The sequence below is a fragment of the Phyllostomus hastatus genome, unplaced genomic scaffold (genome assembly GCF_019186645.2).
Source record: "Phyllostomus hastatus isolate PE091 unplaced genomic scaffold, TTU_PhHast_1.1 phas_contig_86, whole genome shotgun sequence".
In the NCBI taxonomy this organism is placed as follows: domain Eukaryota; kingdom Metazoa; phylum Chordata; class Mammalia; order Chiroptera; family Phyllostomidae; genus Phyllostomus; species Phyllostomus hastatus.
Genome location: NW_025333977.1, coordinates 10,824,575 through 10,850,016, shown reverse-complemented (window position 1 = coordinate 10,850,016; position 25,442 = coordinate 10,824,575). Strand labels below are relative to the sequence as shown.

Genomic DNA, 25,442 nt, shown 5'->3' with positions numbered 1-25,442 from the left:
TGGGCATAGTGTTAAGGTCAATAAAACATTTTAGACTGGAGGAAAGTTATTGGCTTCAAAATATGAAACTCGTGTATAATTATATATAAATTACATTTCAGTAGAATGTGAATACATTTTAATGTGTTCAGTAGGAAGTAAGGTGGAGCTTCTAAAATAAGAATATCCGAAGTCTAGGAAGCTCTTAACGTGTCCTGAATTTTAACACTGTCAACATCAAGGATATGCCATTTAAAATTAGAGAGCCAGAGAAGACCACCTGTGGCTGATGCCTTGGAAATCATCTCATGCAGCCCCCTGCCCTCCAGCCTTTAGTGTTTTGCTTGTTTATTTTCTCACAGGTGAGAAGACAGAGCCCAGAGAAGGCAATTCTCCCAAATCCACATGGAGAGTTGGGGACACAGCCTGAAAGAGAGCACAAGTCTTCTCTCTCCTGACACAGCTTTGTTTTGTTTTGTTTTGTTTTAAGGTGGCTCAGCAGGGCACACGGAAGTTTATGGCTACCTTGAAAAGGCCAATTAAATTCTGGTTTGGAACTCAGTTAGGATGCAATTTAAGCATTTCACCAAGAATTCCAACGGAAAAAAACAGCAAAAATAAATTCTAATTGCTCAACTCCCATAAAACTAGGGCCAGTGTTGTGGAATGGAGGTTATAACTGAATCCTTCCTGTATTTCACAGACCTGCAGGGGACCGGGAGTTTACGGGGACAACAGATTATAATCAGTATTTTGGGGGTTGTTGTTTTCCTGGGCAGTCAAAATGGCTGCTGTGGAAGAGACTGTAAATACTTATGAATATTCATGAACTCCCTATAATTGCCTGTTGTGCACGTGACTAGTTCTGGTCAATGAAATGTGAGGCAAAATATTGGCTCTCACTTCTAGGCCTGGGTGACCATGTATTCTGTGTATCTTCCCCAGGCCCTCTCTCTCTATCCCCCCATCCACGTGATAAAAGCAAAGAATTCCAAGCTAGTGCGTACAAACGTTAGGAGGAGCCAGGTGGCAGTTAGAGAAGGCCCTTCTCTCGTTAGAGAAGAGGCCCCTGGGAAAACTGCCCCGTTGCACTGGGTGGCAGGTGAAGGTGAACAGAGTTTTGATTATGCTCCCCAATTTGGGGAGTGTTCATTATAATAGCTAACACTAATGACTAAGACACATCCAACTGTCTTTTACATTTTATTTATTTATTCATTTTACTATGATAGCCTGGGAACTCATATGGGAGAAGTTACTTCAGAAAACGTCAAAAAATGTCTCTATTTTAACGTAATTCTCTTCGGTCATATGAAACCCTGAATAGGGTTGATTTCCAGACTGTCATGCAATTTGTGATGTGTAACATCTATACTTTAAGCCCACAGTGTTTTTTCTCTACAGGTGTTATTCCTATGAGGACCACACAGTCCCTGAAGTTGTATTGTATATTTTTTCTGGTCTTTCATATACAAATTTTAAACATTTGTCTCTTCCTTCCGGAGGCTAATGGCTTTATGATAACTCCTTGTATTTGTTACCACAGAGATTAAGCCGCTGTAACAAAGAGACCCCCTCCTCTCAATAAAACACTCAGACTCAAACAAGATAGGACTCTATTTCTTTTTCATTTGGCAGTTCAGAATAGGCCCAGAGTGAGCTTGTGCAAGGACCCAGGTTTCATCTGTCCGGTTACTTCTCCTTCCTGGTTGAAACTAGCTCATCAGCACATTTGTCTGTTCCTGTCTTCGCTGTGGAGCGCAAAAAAATGTCCTTGCTAAGTAATATGACCCAGAGGTTGTACACGGTGCTTCTGTTCACATTCTATTGGTTGAAACATAACCACGTGTCTACCCCTGGCTGAAAATGTATTCTCTAGCTGAGTGGCCATGAGATCAGGCAAAACTCAGGAATTCTGTTATGAAGAGGGAGAGGAGCATGGTCACAGTAGTTTTTACTTGGCTGACCCCACTGGGACCTTGGGCCAATTTTCAGTGTCAAAAGGGATCCGTTTGTCGCAGTTTGTTCTATTCTATAGTAAATATCCTTGTAAATGAGATGCATTGACACCCCCTGAAATAAAAGTTAATACTTTTATTATCACATTAATATGATAATATTCATATCTTATATTCTTCCTATGTTAAGGAACTAAGGCATGGAAAATGCACTTTCCTGAGATTTCTTTTGAGAAATCTATGCTGTTCTGTGAGCCTCCACTGTACTTACCCCAGGATTTAGGAAGGTCTGGAGACAGGAGACTAGGCAAAATATTTCCTACTGACTGATCAGAATGGGTGCCAGCTGTGAACACATAACATATGAACATAGGCTTCTGCTGACAGAATATCAGCCCTGCCTGGTGGGGTGGGGCTGGGGGGCGTGCACAACAAGAGTTTGTTTAGGGTGAAGTGAGGAGCCTCACAGGAAATGGTGTGTCTTCAGGGAAGTGAGAGATGAGATTCAAAACTTTGGGAGAAGGGAGATTCTGAGCTTCCTGCATTGTCTGTCACTCAGAATGTTGCCATGAGTTCAAATTGGAGTTCTGCGTTAAGGGGTCTACAATAATAAGACAAATGAATACTGTATATGTCATTGATGTTATAGTACACACACACATACATATATACACACATGCATACATGCATACATATACACACATATATTTATACGGATAGTGTTTGTATGTTCTACACTATATAGTATCATATATTCTATTATATATAGCACATATTATATGTAGCATATATTATGTATATATTCTCCCCCATAAAAATAAAAATCTCTGTGGGATGGGAGAACACAAGATGTCAATAATATGGTAGTTGACACAATGGAAAAATCCTATGCTAGGAAATCTTTGGCAGTAACAAGAGACAGAGCCCTCAGGTCAGATGACAGTGCCCTTGGTGGTGCCTGGCATCAGCACTGTGAGAGCTGTATCACTGGAGACAGGTAGCTGTGGCTGGCTGTCCCTTTGCCAGGGATTAGCAGCTAAAGTCCCCTTTGTAAGTATTGGGGCATAGCTGCTGTGTTAGGAATTGGCACTAACAGGAGAAGGCTTTGCAGAAAACTGAAACCAGAGAGGAGGAAATGCTTGAGTGGTCAAGAGTACTGGGCTTGGTTTTATGTGGAACATGTGTGGCCCCCACAGGACTCTAACAAATATTTAGGAGAAAGTTGAGAGGATAGGGAGTTGGTTCCTGTGTGATGGATGGGTCATAAGACAAAGTGGTGACATGCACCGAGATACTTTCTCTACACCTCCTCCTGCTTTATAAATGAGGACCTCACAGTTAATGTTCTTTATCTATTTTATCTATTTATCTTCATCTGCTAGCCCTCCAAATCTTGCTGTCCTCCAAACTTTGGCTCTTTTGAAAAAAAGTTAAGAATGGTTGGTATACAATCTTATATTGGTTATATAAGTTTCAGGTGTACAGTACAGTGAGTTAACATTTTTATACTTTACAATGTCATCACTACACTAATTCTAGTGCTATGCGGTAGTCCTTCCCTCTTCTGGGAATCCCAGCAGATGACAAAGGCGAAGGGTGTCACGAACGGCAAGAGCTGGAAGGGCTCCAGCACAGCACACTTTCTATGCAGGGAATCCCGAAGCTGAAATGAATGGACCTCTTCAGTAACCATCACCCCATTGCATTCAGCTCCCGTTCCTTTTGTGTAGCCTTGACCTCACACTGAGTACCACTTGCTGGTTCTGATTCAAGTCTCTAAGGCAGGATGAGAACAACTCCATTAAGCAAGTCTCCCTTGTTCTAGTTTTTTGTCACAATTTCTATTCAAATTATGTCTGCTTATCATTAGCTTCTTAACTTTAACTTCTTAATTTTAGTCTGGCAAAATATTTTACCAGAAAAGAATATAAAAGCCACTTATGAAATGACTCAGAAAATGGTTTGGGGTCAGCTTAGCTGGGATGTATTGAACATATTTTAACAGATCTGTTTTGTGGTAGAAGGGTTTATGGCAATGGCTTAAACCCAGTGGTTTGTCCCCAAACAGAACAAAATTTTAGTGCTACAATGTACTGTGTGCTTAACCAAGCCCTGAAGGCACGATGTTTAAGAACACAGGTATGAATTCTTGTGTCGTTGATGGGGTCTCCAGTTTCATGTTAGCATAGCCCTCATTTTGGCACAAAATCAGGCTTTAAAATTTCCAGTGCACCCTGGCTGGCATAGGTCAGTGGCCTGAGCGCAGGCTGAGAACCAAAGCATAGCAGGTTTGATTCCCAGTCAGGGCACATGCCTGGGTTGCAGGCCAGGGCCCCCAGTAACTGCACATTGATGTTTCTGTCTCTCTCTCTTTCTCCCCCCCCTTCCCTCTCTAAAAATAAATAAATAAAATCTTAAAAAAATTTCCAGTGCACTTGAAAAATGTAAACTTCCTAGTTTTGAATTGAAGATCCCCATCCAGTTTGGCCCCAAAGTACCTTGAGAAGTGCTTTTCTTCTGGTGTGTTTTAGACAACACAATTGTCTGTGTGAAAAACTGTCCCAGCAACCTACCTTGACTGAACTTGTTCTTGTCTTTTGGAATTCTCATTTCTCCAATTACTCTCAGAAATATCTGCCTGTGTGTAAAACTTAGCTGGATGATGCATCTTCCTAAAGCAAAGGCAAATATTTGCAAACGGATTGAGTCTCCTCATTTGAACTCCTTCATCATTTCCATGATGCCTAAATCCTCCATCACAGTTATTCGGACTCAACCTCTGCAAAGTTAGCTCACATGTTGCCACTGTGCGACTTGGAAAGCACCTTCCTCAAGGTGCTTTACTTTCATTTATTGGAAAACGGTAACATGTTAGAATGAGAAAACTAGAGCCATGTGGGGGGAAGTTACAAACACACACATCTACTATTTCTAGGACATATAAGAACTCCCCTGGATTGTATGATATGTTGGATGGCCACCCTGGTTTTACTTACTAGAATGTGAGTTGCCTTTGGTCAGGGCCAGTGATATTCTGGTAAATGCTGAACAGCTCTCTCTCTGGGAAAAACCAACCAACCAACCAACCAACCAACCAACCAACCCTGATTTGTAGTGTTGGATGATTTCAAGCTACAAAGATAACATGATGTCAACTAGGTTGCAAAATTATTGAGAATTTAAAAATCAGCTCTCATGAGCAGGGAAGAGCTGGCTCCACACAGCACGGGGCAGGCGGAGTGGGGGCTTCGTTCTCTCGTTTTGCTCTCTATGGAACTCATTAGATATGGGCTAAGTCCTGAGTCATGCAAATACGAAACTTACAGGTGTTGTATATATTTTTTAAAAATCAGAAATATTCTTGATGTTGCTACCAAGGACAGCATGAGCTTGCCAGTGTGATTATCTCTTTATTTTTAATGTTTGAGCATTGGGGCAATAGGTCTTTTTCTTTTTTTTAATGACAGATTCCTGAGGCTGAATACAGAATTCCTGAGACATAGCAATTCATTAGTTTGTCTAAAGTAAAAACAATGCATTTAAATAAACTTTGAGGAAAATGCATTTTGCCAAGTGCAGCAAAATCTCAAGGCTGCTGTATGATTAGCATTTCCACGGTCCCGGGTTTCTATTTTCTCAAAGTGTTGCCTAAACAATTTATATTTTATCTACTTTAGTGGAGAAAGTCATAATGCTTTCCTGACATATTAGTGCTTATGCAAGGAAGGTCCTCTCGGTGGTTAATTAGTTTGCATGCTGAGATAAAAGGTGGGTGAGAGGCAAGACTTGTGAACTGTCAAATATCTAAAGTCTGTAAGATGAATTATGTTTATTTTATAAAGGCCAATGTTTTAGTCTTTGTGTGAATGCATCAATTATGACTGCTTATATTTGTTTAGGATAATGACAACTCATGTCTAATTACCTCAAATTGATGCTGTATCCGTATGCTTCATTATTTAACAATAGATAAGTGAAGAATAAATATTTTGGACCAAATTTTATAGTTACATGTATATTTATACATCAGAGGATGATATCTAAGCTTAGCATAATTTTCAGAAAGTTTAAATAATTAAGAAATATAAGGAATATTTACTTATATTTTATGTTTTCTATAGCTGCTGTAATAAATTACGACAAACTTAGTGGCTTCAAACACAAATTTATTATCTGACAGTTCTGTAGGCCAGAATTCTGACCGGCGTCTCCAGGGGCTGTGGGCAGGGCTATGGGCAGGGCTGCAGGCAGGGCTGCGGGCAGGGCTGCAGGCAGGGCTGTGTTCCTCCCAGAAGCTCAGGGCAGGATCTGTTCCCTGGTCTCCTCCAGCTTCTAGAGGCTGTCTGCACCCCTTGTGATGCTCTTCACCTTCACAGTGGGCAACAGCTGGTTCTACATTGCATCGCTCTAACCCCTTCGGCCTTGCTCTTCATTGTTGAGAACCCCAGTGGATAGCCAGGGTAACCTCACCTTTGTAAGGTCATCTGGTCAGCAACCTTAGTTTCATGGGCAATAATTCCCCCTTTGAAATGTACCTTAACGTATCCATGGGTTCTGGAAATTAGGACACGGACATCTATGGGGGAGGGAGTACTCTACCTATCATTTATCTAAATGACCAAATGACATTTTTATACTTCACTTCTGAGCTAGCTAAGTTTCCAAGGAGTTAAATAACTTTCTGAAGGTCTCTGAGCCAATGACATTTTTGGGACACAGTGAAAATACTTGCATAAGCCATTTCCCTCCCAAACTATCATCTTCCTCAAAATTTCCATTTTGTTTTGAGTGTGTTCTAGCTTTTGCTCTTTTTACTTTTGAAGAAATCCTCTGCTATTTAAAGGATTGCATGTTCTGTGCCTTTTCTGTTTCAAGAGTATCTAGTGAGAAAAAAATGATTCAAAAGGGATCAAGTATGTGACTCACCTAGAGCAACATAAAAGTCAATATTGTAAAAAAAATTTGGTGTTTTGGCCAAAACCTCTTGTGTTTTTTTATATACCACAGACTTAATTAGTGTCAAGGAAAAGTCAGAGGTAACGATCAAGGTACTAAGTTTCAACACAGTAGAAAATATAATTTTTTGGCAACTGATGCAGCATCCTTTCCAGAGAGGTATATGTGATTAAGACCATTTCAAAGAGGAGGAAATTGAGGCTTAGAGGAGCCAAATACTTGCCACATAGCCGAGCTTTGACCTTGGGTGTTCCCAAGTCTATCTGGCTCTGTCTGGATTCACATTTTTCCATGACAGTGTGCCCTAGTTCCTCTGCGTGAAGGGATCTCTCACCATCTCCAAGGAGTCTGATTTGCAAAACATTTCATCTGCCTGCCTTCTGATTTTTGAGGAGGCCTTGATCCTAACTCTGATTTTAATTATATGACAATAGAAATGCAGAAAACTAGTTACTCACTCTGTGCAGTGATTTAGTACCAAGACTGGAATAAGAGTAGAATTCTCAATTCCCAGAAAAAGATGAATGTTATCCTCATCACACAACTTCTAACAAATGCAAGAAATGCAGGGGACTTCTTTCAAAGTAGAATGATAATGAATAAACTTTGGGAACAGCATAAAATACTTAAAGAGATAAGGAACACTCTTCTTGGTCCAAGACATGTCAAAGAGTCAAGTGTGGATAACGGTCAGCAGTCCCGAATGGAGTGTATGCTCCCTTTGCTGTTTTTCCAGAGCTAGCATTGCTCCACAAAGTAACTGTGGAGTTCTAACTCTGTTGCCTAATTTTGAATAGGAGATACTTAGCCAAAAATATTTCCTCATTTCCTTCTCTGATTGTCAAGATCCCATCCATACTGTCAAATGCTACTTAAGTGTTACTTCCTGTAGAATGTCTTTGGCCTGCTAGGAAACAGAATTCCTCTTTATTCTCAATTTTTTTCTTTTATCTCCTGGCACATCACACATTCAGCTATATTTATTTGCATGTATTTTTAATGTTTCTACTATATTTAAAGGCCAGTGATTTTCATTTGTTTTTTTCTTCTAGTGGATCTAATAGAAGTTAATCTTCTAATAGGCCCTTTAATGTGTGATATTGCATATTACTGTATATTATACAAGAAGTAACCGATGTTTTCATGAGTGAATAAGTGAATGGATATACTGGATAAGTGTAGTGACAAGCCAAAGAATATTACTTTACCTTGCTTTTCTCTTTTTTTCTTTTTGAGCTATTATTATTTTTGCCTCTAATAAAGTACCTTGAACATAAGTGTTTACTAGTATAATCATTTGAAATATTTAATGTTCTTTTACAAATAATAAAGGCTTAGGTAAAGGAATAAAAGTTGGAAAATGTGTTTTTCATTTATTTTTCTTAAAAGATATATGTTTTAGAAATGACTACCTACAAATAAGTTGACCTACATGCATTTTATATGGAGAGCTTTGATGGTAAATTTATGTAGGTTTTGTACTTCAACATACTTTTGTTTGGTCCCTGGCCTTGTCCTTTACTGTATGAATTTGGACAAATCAGCTAACCTCTGTGAAATGCAAATTCAGTATCTGTTAAATCAGGGTTATTAATATTAACTCATAGTTTAGTTATATTAAATGGAAAGTATACAAATGACCTAAATTATGTGCCTCACTCACAATAAAAATAAACATTATTTCTTTTCCTTTCCACCCTTTTTTGTTAATAATTTTTAAGTTTCTTAAATAATAAATTTAACTAACATGTATAATGTCTTCCTCTTAGTTGCCCAAAATTAAAATTACATTAAAATTTTAATAAACACAATGTAATCCAAACTGAAATGTTTTGCAAAGCATTTAAGAAGTATCTGGTATTACTGGTGTGAAGCCATCTGTTTTTTTTTTTTTAACCTCTCTCTTCTAGGAATGGTGCTTTCCTTCTTTTGAACTACCCCTCTCTGACTCCATAGGGAATCAACGATCATAACGTCTACAACCTTATCACTTCCTCCTGCCCTTTTCACAGGGGTAGGCATGTTTCTTCAAAGGGCCAATTGGGTTTCTCTAGGATTTCAGAGACTGCAGTTCGAGCCTGTCCTTCCCCTGGGAAGGAAGCAGAGAATCTCTGAGCCTAGGTGTGGTTGGCCATCTTGGCTCTCTTTTGGAGAAAGGCAGCCTGCGCAGTCCAGATGACACTCGGAAAGAGGGTCCTTACTCACCTGTGCCCATGTTTGGTAGGGTGGCACAAAAAAACCCCCAGTTCTGGCTAACCCAGAATAAGTTTGACTTTCACGTTTGCAACCAAAGTGAAAACTCAGCGTATATAAGCAGGGATTAGCTGGGATTAGCTGTGTCCTGCTGCTTCCTCCATGCTCAACCTCTAACTTTTAGCATCTGAGCCCCCGGAAATGGCAGTGCCTACCAGGTGGAACGTTTAGGTCTGCTCACTGTGATTTGCTGGCTTCTGTTTCACAGTTACAGGCTGTATTCTTAACCTTCTTCAGGGTTCAGCATGTACTTGGGTTTTGTATGGAGGAGCACCAGGTAGACCAGTGTGCCTAGATCAGTTCCTCCTTCAGCATTTTTAGAAATAAAAACCTGAAACCCCAAACCCAAAACCCAAACCCAAAACCCCTCTAGAAATACATGCTTTGTTCTCACAGAACCATTTAAGCACAGCCAGCAGGACGTGCTGAAATTCCCCTGCTCTGTGGGAGGCAGTGTGTATCGAAGCTGCCTCATAAAACGGAGGTCTGGCCCGTTGGGGGTGGGGGAGAGCTGCCAACCGCACTCCACGGACTGGATGCCTTAGGGTACCAAGCTGAATAGCTTCTCAAATAAGTGAATACATCCTAAATTCAACGGAATTATGTTTCATTTTTTTTTGTCAAGTTTCCCCTTCATTTCCCTTCCATCTTTTCTCCCTTACTTCCTCCTTTCTTCCAAATAACACCTTCAGATGACTTTTAAAATGTAATGTTTCAGCTCATAGAAATATTTGAAATGCAGGGGAAAGAAGGGAATAAGAATCACCTATATACCACCCGTCAAAGATATTCCCTATTAATTTTTGGCATATATTTTCCAACCCTTTTTTCCATGTGACGATACTGTAACATAATTCAAATCATAATGCATATTCAACATTGCATTCCTTTCATATTTTCTTCGAACAAATGTGTCTTTTGCTATTTAGTTTTCCCTCCCCATTTCTTTGATATTATAGTTTAAACTACAGTAAACATTTTAGCACTCCATACTTGATGCTGTAATTTGGGGGACAGGACATTGACAGCAGGTGCGCTGAGGGGTTTACACCAAGGTAATGCTAATCCAGGTACTGGGCCCCATTTTTGTTTTCCTGGACACAGAGCAAACTTTTAAGATGCATTATAACTGAGGTGATGAGATCAATGACGACAGCAAGTACATTTAAAGAAGTAGAATCAGATGTTAAAATGGAGGATACCTGAAAAAATTATTGTTGGCTTCTGGGTAGAAAGAGGATCCAGAAACGTAAAGAATAGTCACAATGGCTAGACTGCCTAGCCTCTCTACAGGGCCCAGGCCGAGGGCCCATCGTTTCCTGTGGAGCCACCGCTCGTTTTTCTGCCAGGCTTCCCCTGCACACCTGGAGGGCCTGCTTTGTCAAATGAAAAACAGAAGCGTAATAGTTTGGCTACGAGATTGAAAACGACAGTAGTATCTCTCACTGTTTTAGACGAAAGGTGAAATGCAAAGGCGCTGAAATTAAGACATTACTGAAGAAGAGATTACAATGCAATAAACATGGGCCACTTTGATGCCAGTCACAGGTGACCCCTCTCTTCACCTGATCAACCGAAAGTCAAGTTCCTCTGTCCAGGGACAGTGCACAAAATCACTTTTGGTGTCTGCTCAGGTTATCTGATTATGCCTGCGACTGCCCACAGCATTTGGCAACCTTTTCACTGAACTTTTGAAAAGAAATCAGATCAGAGAACTATGTTATCTTTGGAAGAATGGGTTGGTAAAAATGAGAAAATACTGGTAAAATGGTTAATATCATTCAATTTAAAAAGATTTGATTCCAAGCTAGCAGGATATGTAATATTTCTTAGACAAAGACTCCATTTGACCTCAACAGTTTTGAAGACATAACTGCTATGGAGGTTTACACGGGGGCGAGGAAGCAGCCAGAACAGGACTGACTAGGCCTAGAAGCATAGTATGAAAAATATTTGTTTTCATTTTTGTATTTTTGAGATTGGATGAAACCTGATAAAACTTTCTGATTTTCCATCTTTGACGGGGTGGAGTCTTATTTCTAAATTATCTTCTACTTTGAGAACTCCACCTGTGACGACAGGAAGAATTAAGGCTTTTGGGAAAACTGTAAGAACTGCACAGACCCTAACTCAATAAAGCTTTGATCCTTTTCTTTGGACAGTCATGTGGTCTATTGAGATCCAGGCATTTGCATAGGAGTTTTGGGATTATTTTACCCAGTGGTTCTTAACTGAGGGAGAGATTACAAGCAAGGCAGCATTGGAGACATTCTCCATCTCTTGCTGGGAACTGCTGATAGGATCTAATTCTCTTTCATTTCAGGAAGGAAAAGCAAAGGCCCAAGCAAACAGATCTAATGCCCATGGTCCCCTTGCTATTAGTGGCAAAACAGGATTAGAATAAGAAAGAAATCTCCTCCCAGGATAGCCTTTTTTCTGCCTTGCACCTAGAATCCACATGGGCATGGCAGCATGGAGGCAGACTCCTTAGCATGGTGTCGGAGAACTTCCCATCCTCATCCCTGAATTATGCAGGTCCCTGATCTGTGTCTCTTTGTGTCAGCTTTTAGAGTCTGTCTTTGACCAGGAGTCAGCCGTGGTACAATTGGACTTATGTGTGAGATTACAGATGGATTTTATCTGATGGGACAACTCCAGCTGATTGGGGGAGGCCAAGAGAAACCGTAAGTCCCCACACAACTCAACAACGGTTAGTGATGGGGGATCGGGAGGCACTGGTCTTCTGACTTTGGTCTGTCCCTTCGCCTCAGAAAATCTGATATTTCTAGAGAAAAGAGATCCAGCAACTGGAGAGGTGCCTGTCCCCCACTGAAAGTGTCACTCAAATCCCTCCATATAGATAGCAGGCTTACATTTTAAAGAGCTAGCAGTGGCAAGTGTAGTGTCTTTTTTTAAGAGATTTTATTTATTTATTTTTAGAGAGCGGGGATGGGAAAAGGAGAAAGAGAGGGAGAGAAATATCCATGTGTGGTTGCCTCTCATGTGCTCCCCTACTTGGGACCTGGCTTGCAACCCAGGCATGTGCCTTCACTGGGAATCGAACTGGTGACCCTTTGGTTTGCAGGCTGGGGCTCAATCCATTGAACTACAACAGCCAGGGCTTAAGGCATATCATTATTTGCAATAGTCACTCTTCATTTCTGGTTATTTAGTCGTTTGGACAAGATAGACATGAAATGATTCAAAGATAGTTATTCTTTTCAGAGCTGGGTACTCCCATTCCTCCAGCTACTAATATTATTTAGATATGTTTTCAGTTAAGGAAAATATCTACATAAGTGTATTTTAAATTATCCATGGTAATGGTGGTCGTGTCAAGGGAAAAGGCATAAGCATATCCACTTTTGAAGTTTGAAATTACGTGTTCAATATTCATAATAACTTTAGGAAGGACTTGTGGAAATGAGCCCATCAAAATCTCAAGTAATATGCATTCATGTTCATAACAGTCCCAAATTGGAAACTTCACAAGTGCTATCAAGAATGGCATGGATGAATTGTAGGGTGGTTACAAACTAGAATATCATTCAGCAATGAGAATGTAGGATCCACAATCAAATGCAAAAGGACAGATGAATCTCACAAACGTAATGTTGCGTGAGAGAAGCCAGCTGCAAAAGAACAAATGCTGATTGATTCTACTTACATAAAGGACAAAGACAGGCAAAACTTGTGTGTGACACTAGTAGTGAGGGCAGTTGTTGTCCTGGAGGAGTTACGTGGTGGTTGGGAGAAGGGGTTTCTAGTTGGAGGAACTGAACTGTACACTTACGCTTCATGAAATGTTCGTATATATGTTGTATTTCAATAACGTGTGTTAAAAAAGGTAAATGGTCATTTTTCAAGAAGCAGGAAAACCAACAAACAGAAAAACACGACATCCTCACTTTCATGTTTTGTTAGGAAAAGTACAGATTTGAGAAGTGCATCTCTTTTGTAAATTATTAATCAAGTAATGAAATGAACTAAAGTAGTGAACAGGACAGGAAAAGAGAAGAACGTAAAAGCCTCAAAAGCTGAGTTCCTATCAGGGACTGAAGGGTCCCCTTCCAGAACTCGATGCAAGTTAAAATTTTAGGAGCAGGTCTGTTGGAGACGGAGGCGCAAACGTCTATTAAAAAATCACGTTCCAAAGCTAGAAGGCTGGCACAACAACCTGAGTGAGTAATGGGCTCACAATTGTAATTTATTATCAAAATATTTCCATCATATGACAAATCTGAAAAGAGAAGGAGATGCAGAGCTACATAGATGCAGTTTTGCCCTTTTATTATAGCCACCTTAGGGACAGAGTTAATTCTGGAAATCCTGCTTGTAAACCACAAGTCTTATGTATCTTTAGACGACTGTGCAATGGCAATTTTAACCCCAAGTTTGTACATAAAGCTTGTCATCAATATGATTTATAAGTTTAAAAAGTCTCTAATGTTCATCTGTACATCACTTTACAGACCGTGGTTCATTAACTATTTATCTCAGTCTGAAACTTCAGTACTCAAGGATTAATAATAATAACAATTACTTAGTCATAAATGTAGTTAACAATTAAATATAAAAATTATTATTTATACATTACTACAAATCTCTTAAAAAGACCAAGTTTTGAGAGAGGGAGAGAACAAGAAATCGCTTAAAAAACTGCAGGGAGCCTTAAGAATCTCAGTATCAGTCCAAACAGGTACAACAAAAGAGAGTTTTAGACATTGATTTTAGCCTTAGGGGCTCAAATTAAAATGACCGCAGAATGAATAAGCTGGTGGCTGGAAATGGTAGCTTGAAACTATGTAAGCCCCAAGGCCCCGATATGTGTAAGAATTCTTTGGAAGAGATCTGAAGGAGCATAAATGTTGCAAATAAAAGTGCAAATAAGTACTTCGACAAGGTGTTTTTAACTCATGTTGTTGACGTGCTTTTGCTGACAACTGTCCTCTTCGACCTCTCCCTTCTCCCTCGGACTGGAAACCCTGCTCTGCATGATGGTTAACACTGTTTTCAAGAGACAACGTCAAACTGGCAGAAGATAGGAGAAACAGAAGCGAACGGTAATTCTATCTTGAGAGATTAAGCAGTTTGTACAGTGAGAAATGACTGACTTGATAGACATTAGACACCCTCCTCCCTCCACTCCTTTTCCAAAATAACCTAACTTCATTTTTGTTGTGATGCTCTTGTCTCTGTTAATTACCCCCATGTAATAACAGGGACCTCTGTGGCCCCCTCTCTTGGATGGACAGAGTCCCCAGTGCCGTGGTGTTGAGAAGTCTGGCCAAGGGCTGCAACACCTCATCTGAAGATCACCAAACTCGGCATTTCTTTTCGGGATTCATGTACGTATTCTTGGGGCAATGGAAAGCTTCTGAAAACTCAGGGGAGTTCTGCAAAGTCCCAATAATCCTGTGAAACAAACAGAAGTCACCATCAGCATTTGATACTCATGTCCACAGCATGTGGGAGTGCTATAGCATTTCTCTATGTAGGCCAAGTGAGTGAATTTGGAGTTTACAGTTAAAAAAAAAAAAGAACTGGTAGAATGAGTCCATTCTTCTCATTGACAGATTTGTTTATTTTTATTTATTTATTTTTAGAGAGAAGGGAAGGGAGGGAGAAAGAGAGGGAGAGAAACATCAAATGTGTGGTTACCTCTCATGCACCCTTTACTAGGGACCTGGCCTGTAACCCAGGCACGTGTCCTGACTGGGAATCGAACTGGCAATCCTTAGGTTTGCAATCCAGCACTCAATCCACTGAGCCACACCAGCCAGAGCTAATAAATAGATTTTTTAAATAAAAAGGTAACAAAGTATAAAACATAACACAACAGATTTTAAAGGCGTTTGGTGTGGTTTAAATCCTGGTTATGCATTGTATTTATTTAGCCTCTCTCTGGCTTAGTTTTCTTTTCTGTAAAATGCATATAATAATAGTACCTGCATCTTAAGGTTATTACGGGTAGTTAATTTATAAACATTCTCTACACATTTGTAAAATAAATGCATAACTCATATTTGGAATTGCAGTTAATATCAGTAGAGTTTGGTCAAAGAATAAAATTATGAAATTTCATGATATCCTTGAAAGAGCTCACATAGTAACTGAAATATAACAGACTTTAAATAGATATTTGTTGATTTGATTTAATAGGGAAGACAACAAATATTTTCTTTTTTTTTCTAAAAGAATTCCATAAATATCAGAAGCTGGATCCAGCCTGAATAACTGGAAAGGGCTGGCAAAATGCCACTATCTTCTTATTTTGACCCCACGGGGCAAGAACAACAGTGTCCGACCCACTGTTGGCACGGAGTAGCGTCCGAGGGGAGAGGCGGGTCAGTGTCATGACGATGCAGAGGTGACGTTTTCCCACCAGCCCTGACCTGGCTCCTGCCCTTCTCTTCCCACATCGCCAGGCCCGCCCTGGGCTGGGAGGAGGCGAGTGGAGCACTGAGACGTCCACACACAGCAGATGTGTTAACTCCTACAAATCTGAGCATGTCTCCCCGCTGGAGCTCATCCTCCACTCAGCAGACAGAGTGATCTTGAAAATTTAGATCAAACTCCATCATTCCCTTCCTTAAAATCTTCCAGGAGCCTGAAATTCAACCTCCTCACTATGGTCTCCAACATCGTGATGGCTCCAGCCTACCCTCCCGGCGTCTTCCTCGTGGTGCGTTTCTTTTCCCGTTCCTCCTTCGGCTCAAAGGATACTGACCTACTTTCCAATCCAAGGAGCTCAGAATGGCCAAGCTCCTTCCCTGTCCAGGGTCTGCTGCTCCTGCGCCTGCTGAGAAATCGACCTCCAGCGGCCCCATGGCCCATTCGCTCTCAGCCTTCAAGCCTGTGCTTGAACACCTCAGAGGCTTTCTTCAAATGCTATCCGAATCAGTTCCTCCCACCTGTACCAGCCCTGTCACAGCTCTCATCACAGTTTACAGTGCTTTGCTCTGCTTTACTTCCTGGCGTCACCACTGATGTCCCCACAGCACCGTGGTCTCTAGGAGGCCAAGCACTACGTCCCCCTTGCTCCTGCTGCACCCCAAAGCCTGGGGAAGTGCTTTGCAAACTGCAGGACTCCACGCACACCAGACAAGTGATCCTGTCGCCCAATCCTGGTGCTTACACGTCTAGGAGTAATAATGCATTATGAAGAAAAGCACTGATTAGGATTTTCGTTGTTTATTTTTTGGCTACTGTGGACCAAGTAGGATGGAGAGAAAGTTCCGCATCCCTATTCTCCACATTGCATTTCTCAAAGTCTGACTTCCCAGTACCACATCAGCTATCTCTCAACCCCCGCCCCCACCCCCCCACAGCTCCCCTATGCTTCAGGGAGGAAGCAAACTTTTTGGGTCTTGGGTCACCTCTAGGAGTCCCAAAGATTAAAAGGAGCAGGAATCTTTCCGGTATGGGCCTGGGGTTGGAGGTTGAGGAGGGAGGGAAGCCAGAGCTGAAGCACTTACATCTATCAATGCGCTTGAGAGGGAGAAGCTTGGCTCACCCCCCAGAGCAGGAGGGGGCCCAGAAAGGGCAAGCGTGTGAGTGCCAGGGCACAACTCCAGCCTGAGCCAGGGCCTGAGGGGACCTCCGACAGGGTGGGCTGCGGCTGTCAGGGGCCGAGCATCGACAGCAGTGGCTCCTGTGGCCCTTGCCCGTGACCACTGGGAGGAGATGGAGCCACCTGACGTCAGAGGGAGCCCTGGGACGGCGGGGATGTCTGCAGTGACCACCGTGGGGCGCACATGCAGAGCCTGTTCCCTCACTTCTCAGCTCACGTGATGCCTTTGGACTCCTGAAGGACCCTGGCAAGGAGCACACTGAAAACTACTGAAATTACATCTCTCCCCTCCTGCTTAGGGTGGGAGCTTAGAGCTTGAGTTAATTTGATGTAAAAGTAATAATAAAAGTATGTCATTTCTTACATTTGGAAGCTCAGAACAAATTCACTTGATATATGGTTTAAAATGACTCATGTAGTAGGAATAAAAAGATTTGGACATGAAGGATTTGTATAGATCGTCAGTGTTTTGGGTTCTAGGCTCAGGGACTCTGTCCAGAGAGCTTTGATTCATTTAATGCAATCCCTTCCCCGCTTTGGAAAGCCCCGTACCCTGGCCAGGGGATGGTCACCACAGTGGCCTGAGTGTCCCCCAAACTGAGGAGGCAAGCTCCCGGACGGACTGACGGAAAAGCGATTTAGAGTCGAGGCATCAAAGGATTGCTCGTTAAGATATAATCATACGGGCAAGTGCTTCAGCAAAAATGTCCCAACCCATGACTTAGTCTATCATTCTCTTAAAGACTGTAAGGAAATTAAAAAGAAAAAAGCCACCCCCCCACGCAAGAAAGCCTTCACAAAACATCACGAGGAGTTAACCATGCAACGGCACTCAGCCTAACGCACGCTCCGCTCTCCGTCTCCGTCCACCTCCTCTCTTTGCAGCCAAAGCCTCACTTACTTTGATTCTGAATCATTAGGTCAACATACCGGGGCTTTATTTACTTTCCCAGGAGTCTAGTTATTGCTCAGCTGCTTATCACATTGAGTCTTTGGATGGATGACATAGTATTCTATTTCAAAAAGTGGATACATTATTAATAAAAAAATGAATCCTTTCTTTAAGAGTGGGACAAGTGGAATCGTATTTCATTAATATTATTTCTTAAAGTGGTTTACTTGAAATTTTTATTTCATTACATAAATTTTATTGAACTGCTGCTGTTTATTCCCATGACAAATAGTCACTTATGTTAAAAACATCTATCGGTGGAGGGCGGGGAGGTGGGATTGGAAGAAAGCAGTCAAAAGGGTACAAACAGTTATGGATGTTAGGTGAACCTATTGTGGTAATCATTTCATAATATATGTAAATCAAATAATCATGTCATATGCCTTAAACTTATATAGTGAAGTATGTCAGTTATTTCCCAATAAACCTGGAAAACATAAAAACAAAAAAAAATCTATGAGTTCTGGGGTTGAACATCATGTGATCAAGAATGGACTTTTTAATCCTATAACTTACTTGACTACTCCTGTCTGCAATTAACTGAATGAGCTTTTTGTAATGAATGGGTCCTCTGACAACCTTTGGTTAGTTCTTTTAAATGAATAACTTGGCTACAAGATTAACTAATGAGTAAACTATCCAGTCTTTACCATTAACTAATGCTCATGATTCTTTTAAAGTAAGGTCGCATTAACCAGCATATGTTTGACTATAAATTGATAAACAAACAAATGCCTAAATAGAGTTCTAGGTAAGGGCTAAAGATTTAACAAGTACTAATGGGAATTCTACCAGGCTCACCAAAGTCCACACTGATATTTACAAAATATAAGAAGCCAATGCTAAGATTTATAATGGAGAAAACATCAGTATTTCAAAGAAGGTTTAACTTAAGCATGCTAAATCATGGAATCGTAAGGAAAAAATAGCTATATTACTTGAAAATGTCTGCATAAAACACTAGAAAGGATATTCTTTCAAAGGTATTAGAAATTAAGCCTTGGAAAGTGCCCTTTATTTCTGATTGGAAAAATAATATCAAACAATCTAAGCATCTAAATTAGCACCATTACTATTTAGGTAGTGTACACACAGTATCATTTTGTCTATTTGTGTTTGCTTTAAAAAGTTACCAGACCTTTCTATGTTATGTAGAAATATTATATCGAAATAACTTTTTAAACACATTTATAGATTATATAGTAAATATTATCATAATAACCAGTCCCTGAAGTGACTGAAAGAAGTCATTAAATTGCAAATTCAATTTCTAGACTATCAAGGGGAAACGTTTTTGTTTTAAATACTAATATTTTAGAAGCTCATTTTAAAGTATATAAGACTTCAGTTAGAAAAAATTAAAAAAATTATAGCTTAGATCTAACAAATGCTTTTATATATTCAGCTTTACATCAAGTATAATTTGCCTTTTGTTTTTCATACTGCAGCTGTGTAAGCATAAAAATACAAACACTGCTTCTATTTCAGAAATTTCTACATAAACCACTGTACACAATTTTTCAATAGTAACTCAATGCCTCTTAGTTTTTAAGGTTCTTTAAAAAATATGTTTTACTTTGTACAGCCAGGAAATAGCCTGTTTCCAAAACTAAACCCAACCTCAACCTTTTGCCAAGGAAATCTCTTTACCTCCAGAGAAAATAATTTCCTTAACAAAAGGTTGGCATTCCACTTACCCTTTAAAAAACATCAACAACACATACTTCTCTTATTATGAATGAAAATTAGTCAGAGAGACTTTTTTTTGGTCAGAACAAAGAAAATAAAAGTTGCAAATAATTTTACATATTATAGTAAATGCACATTTTTACAAATACAAAATGCTACAATTAATTATAATAAAATTATTTTTGGTTTATAAATTTGTGGTAGAAAACAGTTGTATATTCACCTACATGTAATTTAACCAGTCACCGGTTATTAACATTCGGAACTACCCATACATATGAAATGAACACCAAACAGCCCCTGACTGTCAGCTAACACAGAGTGTCGCAAAGTCCATATACCTTACAGAAATCTGTATTCTGTTCATGCCTTCCTTATTTAGAACCAATTCTAGTACTAATTTCAAAACACAAATATGGAATAGGCACTTCAGAAACACTAACATTAATCCTTCTAGCAACTCTCATGATAATTTAATCCTCATTTTATATATCAAGAAATTGAGATGCAGAGGCCAAGCAACAATCTGTAAATGGCAGGGCCATGGTTGGTGTCCAAGTGTTTCTTTTTGGGGGAAGGAATTTTGGGTTTATTTATTTCTTTTTCTGTTTTTGTTTGCCCCCCCACCCTCTTATTGAATTCGAGTGTTTTTTACTTGAAAGCTGGTGGTCATTTCTTACCATACAAGTGTAAGGATGTGTTTTCTGAGCCAATCAGAAGGGAAGAAGGGTACAGCCAGAAGCAGGCAATCAAGTAATAGGAAAGAGAATTAGGGGAGAAACAAACAGAAAAACTCTAACAAAAAGCCAGAATAAAAAGTCAAGAAGCATCACCATTAGTGACACTTTATTTTTAGTGTAGAAATAAATAGCTCCCCACACTCTAGCTTTTGAGGATTTCACTAAACTAATAAACAGTAACACTGTAACTATTAGTCATAACAATAGTCCAAAAAAAAAGCTTAGGTTTTGTTCAGGATATCATATTAATAAGGCAGAAAGGTAGAAAATGTGTTTTAAATAGAGAAATTTTAATCCAGTGGTTAAGATAAAAATGTTAATACTAAAGAGACACACTTATCAAGAAATTAATTAATTTGCAATCCCCATTCTCAGAGGACACCAGATGTACCAGGTATTACAATAATATTACTTACATTCAGTCAGGTTTTTAACACACACTTGCTTTAGTTCATGGGGATATGCAGGGCAGAGCTTTGACTAATTCAATCGTTATGGTGGTTGGTGGTATGTGTGAGCTTATAATTGCTCTCTATTATCCTGAGAACTGGATTCTTATATCTTCCATACACTTCAGTAAGAAAAAAAGGCAACTTTTAAACATTGAAACTAGGCCTTACTGGTGTGGCTCAGTGGGTTGGGCGTCGTCCCACAAACCTAAAGGTTGTCGGTTCAATTCCCGGTCAGGGCACATGCCTGGGTTGCCGGCCAGGTCCTAGATTGGCGGCATGCAAATTGATTAATGTTTCTTGCACACATGGAAGTTTCTCTCACTTTCTTTCTCCCTCCTATCTGCTCTCTCTAAAAATAAATAGAACCTTTTAAAAAACTGAAACTTGCCCAGGCTAGTGTGGCTCAGTGGACTGAGTGCCGACCTGTGAACCAAAGGTCGCTGGTTTGATTCCCAGTCAGGGCACATGCCTGGGTTGCTGGCCAGGTCCCCAGTAGGGGGGTGCAAGAGAAGCAACCACACGTTGATGTTTCTCTTCCTCTCTTTCTCCCTCGTTTCCCCCTCTCTAAAGATAAATAAATATTTAAAAAAACTGAAACTAAAAGTTACTTGGATAAACCATAATGTCAATTGATCCAGTGACTTTTGTTGCTTATCACTTAAAAAGCAATTAATTTGGATAATCTTAGCAAGACTAAATTTAGCTTGGATTATATACAAAGCAGACATACAATAAACAGTTAGTGAATGAATTCTGAAAGAAATGTTAAGGCAATTACTAAATGATAGTGATGATAATGATGGTACTAGAACAAGTTGAGTAAATTCTTTAGTTTTTAAATGTGCTATTTTATTGTTTCATAATTGAATGTGGTTGTTCCCTAGGAGCGAATGACATGGGCTTCATAGTTATTTGGAATGAGCTTTTGAAATTCAGCCCATTAATTCTCTCTTGTTTAAAATTCTGTTTTCCAACCACCTCACAACATTTTCAATTTGTTTTTCAGACAGTCTTGCTTGAGAAAAGTTGTTATTGAAAAGAAGTGTTATAGTACCCGGAGAAGAGGTCGCATTAGGAAATTAGTCCTAAAATAGACACATAGAGATCTAAGATTTAACATTCAAATCCTGGTTAGAGTGATTCTCTTCCAATCAGATTTTCTGATTTGGAAAGGGCTTAAGAAATCTTCTAACTCGACCTTCCACCATACAGAGCATTTGTCCTTGATGGGTTGTTTGTGGGCCTCTGCTTCAAGGTACTCTCTCCTGGAGCTTTGGGCATGACTTTATTCCATGTCAGACAACCTCTAATTGCTAGAAAGTTTCCCTTCATGTCAAATGGAAATCTTTCTTTGGGACAGCTACTCATTGGTCCTAGGCCTACACCTTTCACAGCCCCTTAGAAATGTCCTTGTGCCACCTTAAACAGAGCCACTGTTTGGAGGTGGCACACTTGTTGGACTCCACCAAGCACTGAGCCTAGCTCACACCTATTCTGAGGATGACGGCAGTGAAGGCTATGCCTGTGTAAACATGACACTTACTCTGATGTGTTCTGTTGATCCGATCCACAACCCGCAAAAGAAAAGAAAACTAAACACTGGATTTCCAGATGTTATAAAATCAGTTAGAAAAGGCCAATTTCAAAAATTGGAAGTACTGGAACCAATACTGGATGGAGCACCTTGGCTGCTGTTCAGACCCACGCACCTGAAATTGCCTGGGCTGTGGACATCTGTTTTGATGGAGTTGACTGCATACTCTGGCCTGTAGGTCCCACACCACACCTAGGAACAGAAGTAGAGAAAGGAAACCTTGTGCTTAGGTTTAATCAAGGATATTACTTATTGGGTAGGCTGAGGGAAAAGCAAACTTCCTAGTCTAAGAATGAAATTGGCGTTCTGAATTCTTCAACCATGTACTCTTTGAATAATGTTCAATGATCGGCAACCAGGAGCATAAATACCATTAATATAATGTGACAGTCTATTATACACAATGAAATTTAGTCAAGTCAAATGATCTGCCACAATTAATTAAAATAAGGAACCTCAGCATGGATTCTCTAACTTACTATAAAATTATAAATCAAAATGATTTTCACATCTATCAGTCAAGAAAGATACCATACCTGAGCAAAATTCAAGAAGAATAGTTGTTTGTGATTTAGGTCAAGTCCAGGAAGTAGCTTTTCTTCACCATTCTTTTTAACATAATTTTGATAGGCCTAGGCATTTAATGAAACAGAAATATGATGCTTATAACTTCCAAATTTATGTATAAATTATACAAAAGACCACTGAACCAAGTAATTAACTTTTTGCATCAGAATCGCCATAATAATATACTTTGATATGGCAACCTAGAATTTACTTATAAGTGCTTTGGAAAGAATAGCATACTGATTAAAAATGACAAGAACCCAGCACATGTCAAATGAACAATAAATGCCAGTTAAATGAATGAATGACTTAAATAAGTAATGAAAAACTTATGTAAATGGTTTTCTATTGATAGATGGACAAGTCCAGCTAGTTGAAAGAATGGATTGCCAAGGGAGTCTGTAATTGCTGTATTTAGCTTAGTTACTACTCTCAGCAAAATACGCTCATACCAGACTTTGAGCGACTTTTGCCAAACATCTCTTAAAATCCCTTAGAGGCCTAATATCCCGTGATTCTGAAAATAAGGATGAGCAATTATTTTGGCCCCCTGAAGACAGGGCAAAAAAAAGCAAGCTGTAGTTACATTAGGAAAAAGAAATTTAGATTACTTGAATGTCAGAAAAATGTTTTCGAGTCTTAAGGATTCATGGGCACTTTTGAAAAATACAGGTTTCCTCTACTTAAATATACTTAAGAAAAGGACTGACGACAAATATTCTGAGATGTTACTTCCAATTTAATACAAAGGAAAGTGATCAATTAGATAAGCTGAAGTTATGTTTCATTTCTTTCTGCTTGCCATGACCATAAATTTATTCTCTATAAATGTTCTGGGGAAATGGGGGATATTTGAGTCTGTTCCCTCTTAGGGAGTTCACAATCTAGTAGGAGACAGGGCATTAGATGTTATGATTTCATATATAATAAAAGATTTGCACAAATATAATTTGCTTCATTATAATTCTATACTTATTCTAGATGAGGATCTCCAAGGAAGTACCATCATCCCAGATTTTGGCTGGATTTTTAAGGCAGTGATTCTGAATAGGGCAGTATGTTAGAATAACCAAGGGAGTTTTTTTTTAAAAGATTTTATCCATTTATTTTTAGAGAGGGAAGGGAGGGAGAAAGAGAGAGAGAAACATCAATGTGCGGTTGCTGGGGGCCGTGGCCTGCAACCCAGGCATGTGGCCTGACTGGGAATCGAACCTGCGACACTTTGGTTCACAGCCCAAGCTCAATCCACTGAGCTACGCCAGCCAGGGCTACCAAGGGAGTTTTAAGAGTGCCAATGTCTTCCTCTTCCAGGCAAGATAAAGCGACAGGGACTGGTTAAATAACCATCCTGCTAAAATAACCAAATGAGTGACAACATATATGCAAAAACGGCTTGCCTGACACTGGGAAAAAGGAGAGTGAGCTCTGGGAGGTGGTCAAGAAAAAAGATGAGCCCTGTGAATGTCCCAGTTGATTGCCTTGGGGCTTTGCAGGCCACACTATAGAGAAGGGAAACTCAGTCTGAGTCCAAGGGACTCCTAGAGTTGAGGACAAAAAGTTCAGGGACACCGAGGTCAGGGCACTACAGAAAAGAAAGCTGCACAGATAGAGGATCTCAAAAGATCAGATGGCATGCTCCAGCTGAGTGTGTGATATGCATAGGAGCAAGCTACCCAGGACCTGTGAAGGAACCTCAGCCAAGGATCAGAGAGAAAAACGCCTGGTATGCACACTCAACATGTAAGAAAGACCTCAAGGTTCCCGCAGTAGCATCTTGCATCAGCCATGGGGAATGACTGTCTTCACCCTGAGCACTTTCCTAGTCCCACCCATCAAGCTGCAAAAGCAAGACCCAAAAGGACCAAACCATTGCCGAGGAATTTCACTGTGTCTTACAGTAAAGCTCAAACATATTTATAGGAAAACAAAAATACCCAACACCCAAAAAGGTAAAGGCACAGCGTCTGGCATCCAGTAAAAAAAAAGTTACGAAGCTCTCCTAGAAGCAGCAATTTACCATCTCACCAGACTTGGCAGGGATTCACTCTTTTGGAAACTCTGACGTCAGCTTAATCTCCCAAGTCTCACTCACACTCTATTCATCTGTCCATGTTCACTGCCAAATCTCAGGTCTCACTGGCCATCTCTCCCACATGGCTCCGATGCTTCCTTTTTCCTGATCCAACTTCTGAGCCTCTCTCCTCCCCTTTAACCCAAAGATTCCTCTGATAACCCTCATCCACTCTGGAATATTCAGTTCATCTCATTATGGGGACACCTTACGTCCTGTATCCTCTTCAAGTAGACTCTGCTCATTCTCCCACACCTGGCTACCTCAGGGTTGGAAGATGCCTCAACATTATCCTCACTCCTCACTGTTACTTCCAAGATGGGTATTGGTCTACTCCCTGTGGAAAGCCATACCTTTCTTGTGCGCATGGCATCTCTGAGAACGGCGCCAAACACAGAGTGAAGTTCTCAACAAGCATTTGTTGAATGCACAAACCAACGGCAGGCTAACTGAGAATCTAGGGAATGCTACATGGTAAACTCCTCTGGCTATAACAGTTCGGGTGACTAACAGGCCGCATGCTGAAACCAGATCACCAAGTCCTTCACTGGATCACTGTAACTGGTTTGCAGTTTAATAGTTTACCTGTGGTTTATGCCGATTATGGTTCCCAAATGCTACTTCACCTGCTGTGAAACTGGGGGCCTTGTTCAGTACA

The 25,442-nt window shown here is 40.1% G+C and overlaps 1 protein-coding gene and 1 long non-coding RNA gene across 7 annotated transcripts in view; one reads left to right on the top strand and one right to left on the bottom strand.

Moving 5' to 3' along the window:
- The window catches only part of LOC123827042, a 30,986-nt gene extending 16,776 nt beyond the window's left edge, over positions 1–14,210 (top strand). Inside the window, exons 2-3 of the long non-coding RNA XR_006787166.1 lie at positions 11,710–11,830; positions 14,165–14,210. This is a non-coding gene — a long non-coding RNA (uncharacterized LOC123827042). The remainder of the gene's footprint in view (positions 1–11,709; positions 11,831–14,164) is intronic.
- The window catches only part of MME (membrane metalloendopeptidase), a 91,963-nt gene continuing 79,849 nt past the window's right edge, over positions 13,329–25,442 (bottom strand). For all 6 annotated transcript variants that reach the window (XM_045851315.1, XM_045851316.1, XM_045851317.1 and 3 more), the window contains exons 21-23: positions 22,683–22,778; positions 22,262–22,338; positions 13,329–14,561 (exon numbers count right to left, since the gene is read on the bottom strand). In XM_045851315.1, coding sequence (XP_045707271.1) covers positions 14,462–14,561; positions 22,262–22,338; positions 22,683–22,778 — 273 coding nt within the window. In that variant the 3' untranslated portion in view covers positions 13,329–14,461. The remainder of the gene's footprint in view (positions 14,562–22,261; positions 22,339–22,682; positions 22,779–25,442) is intronic.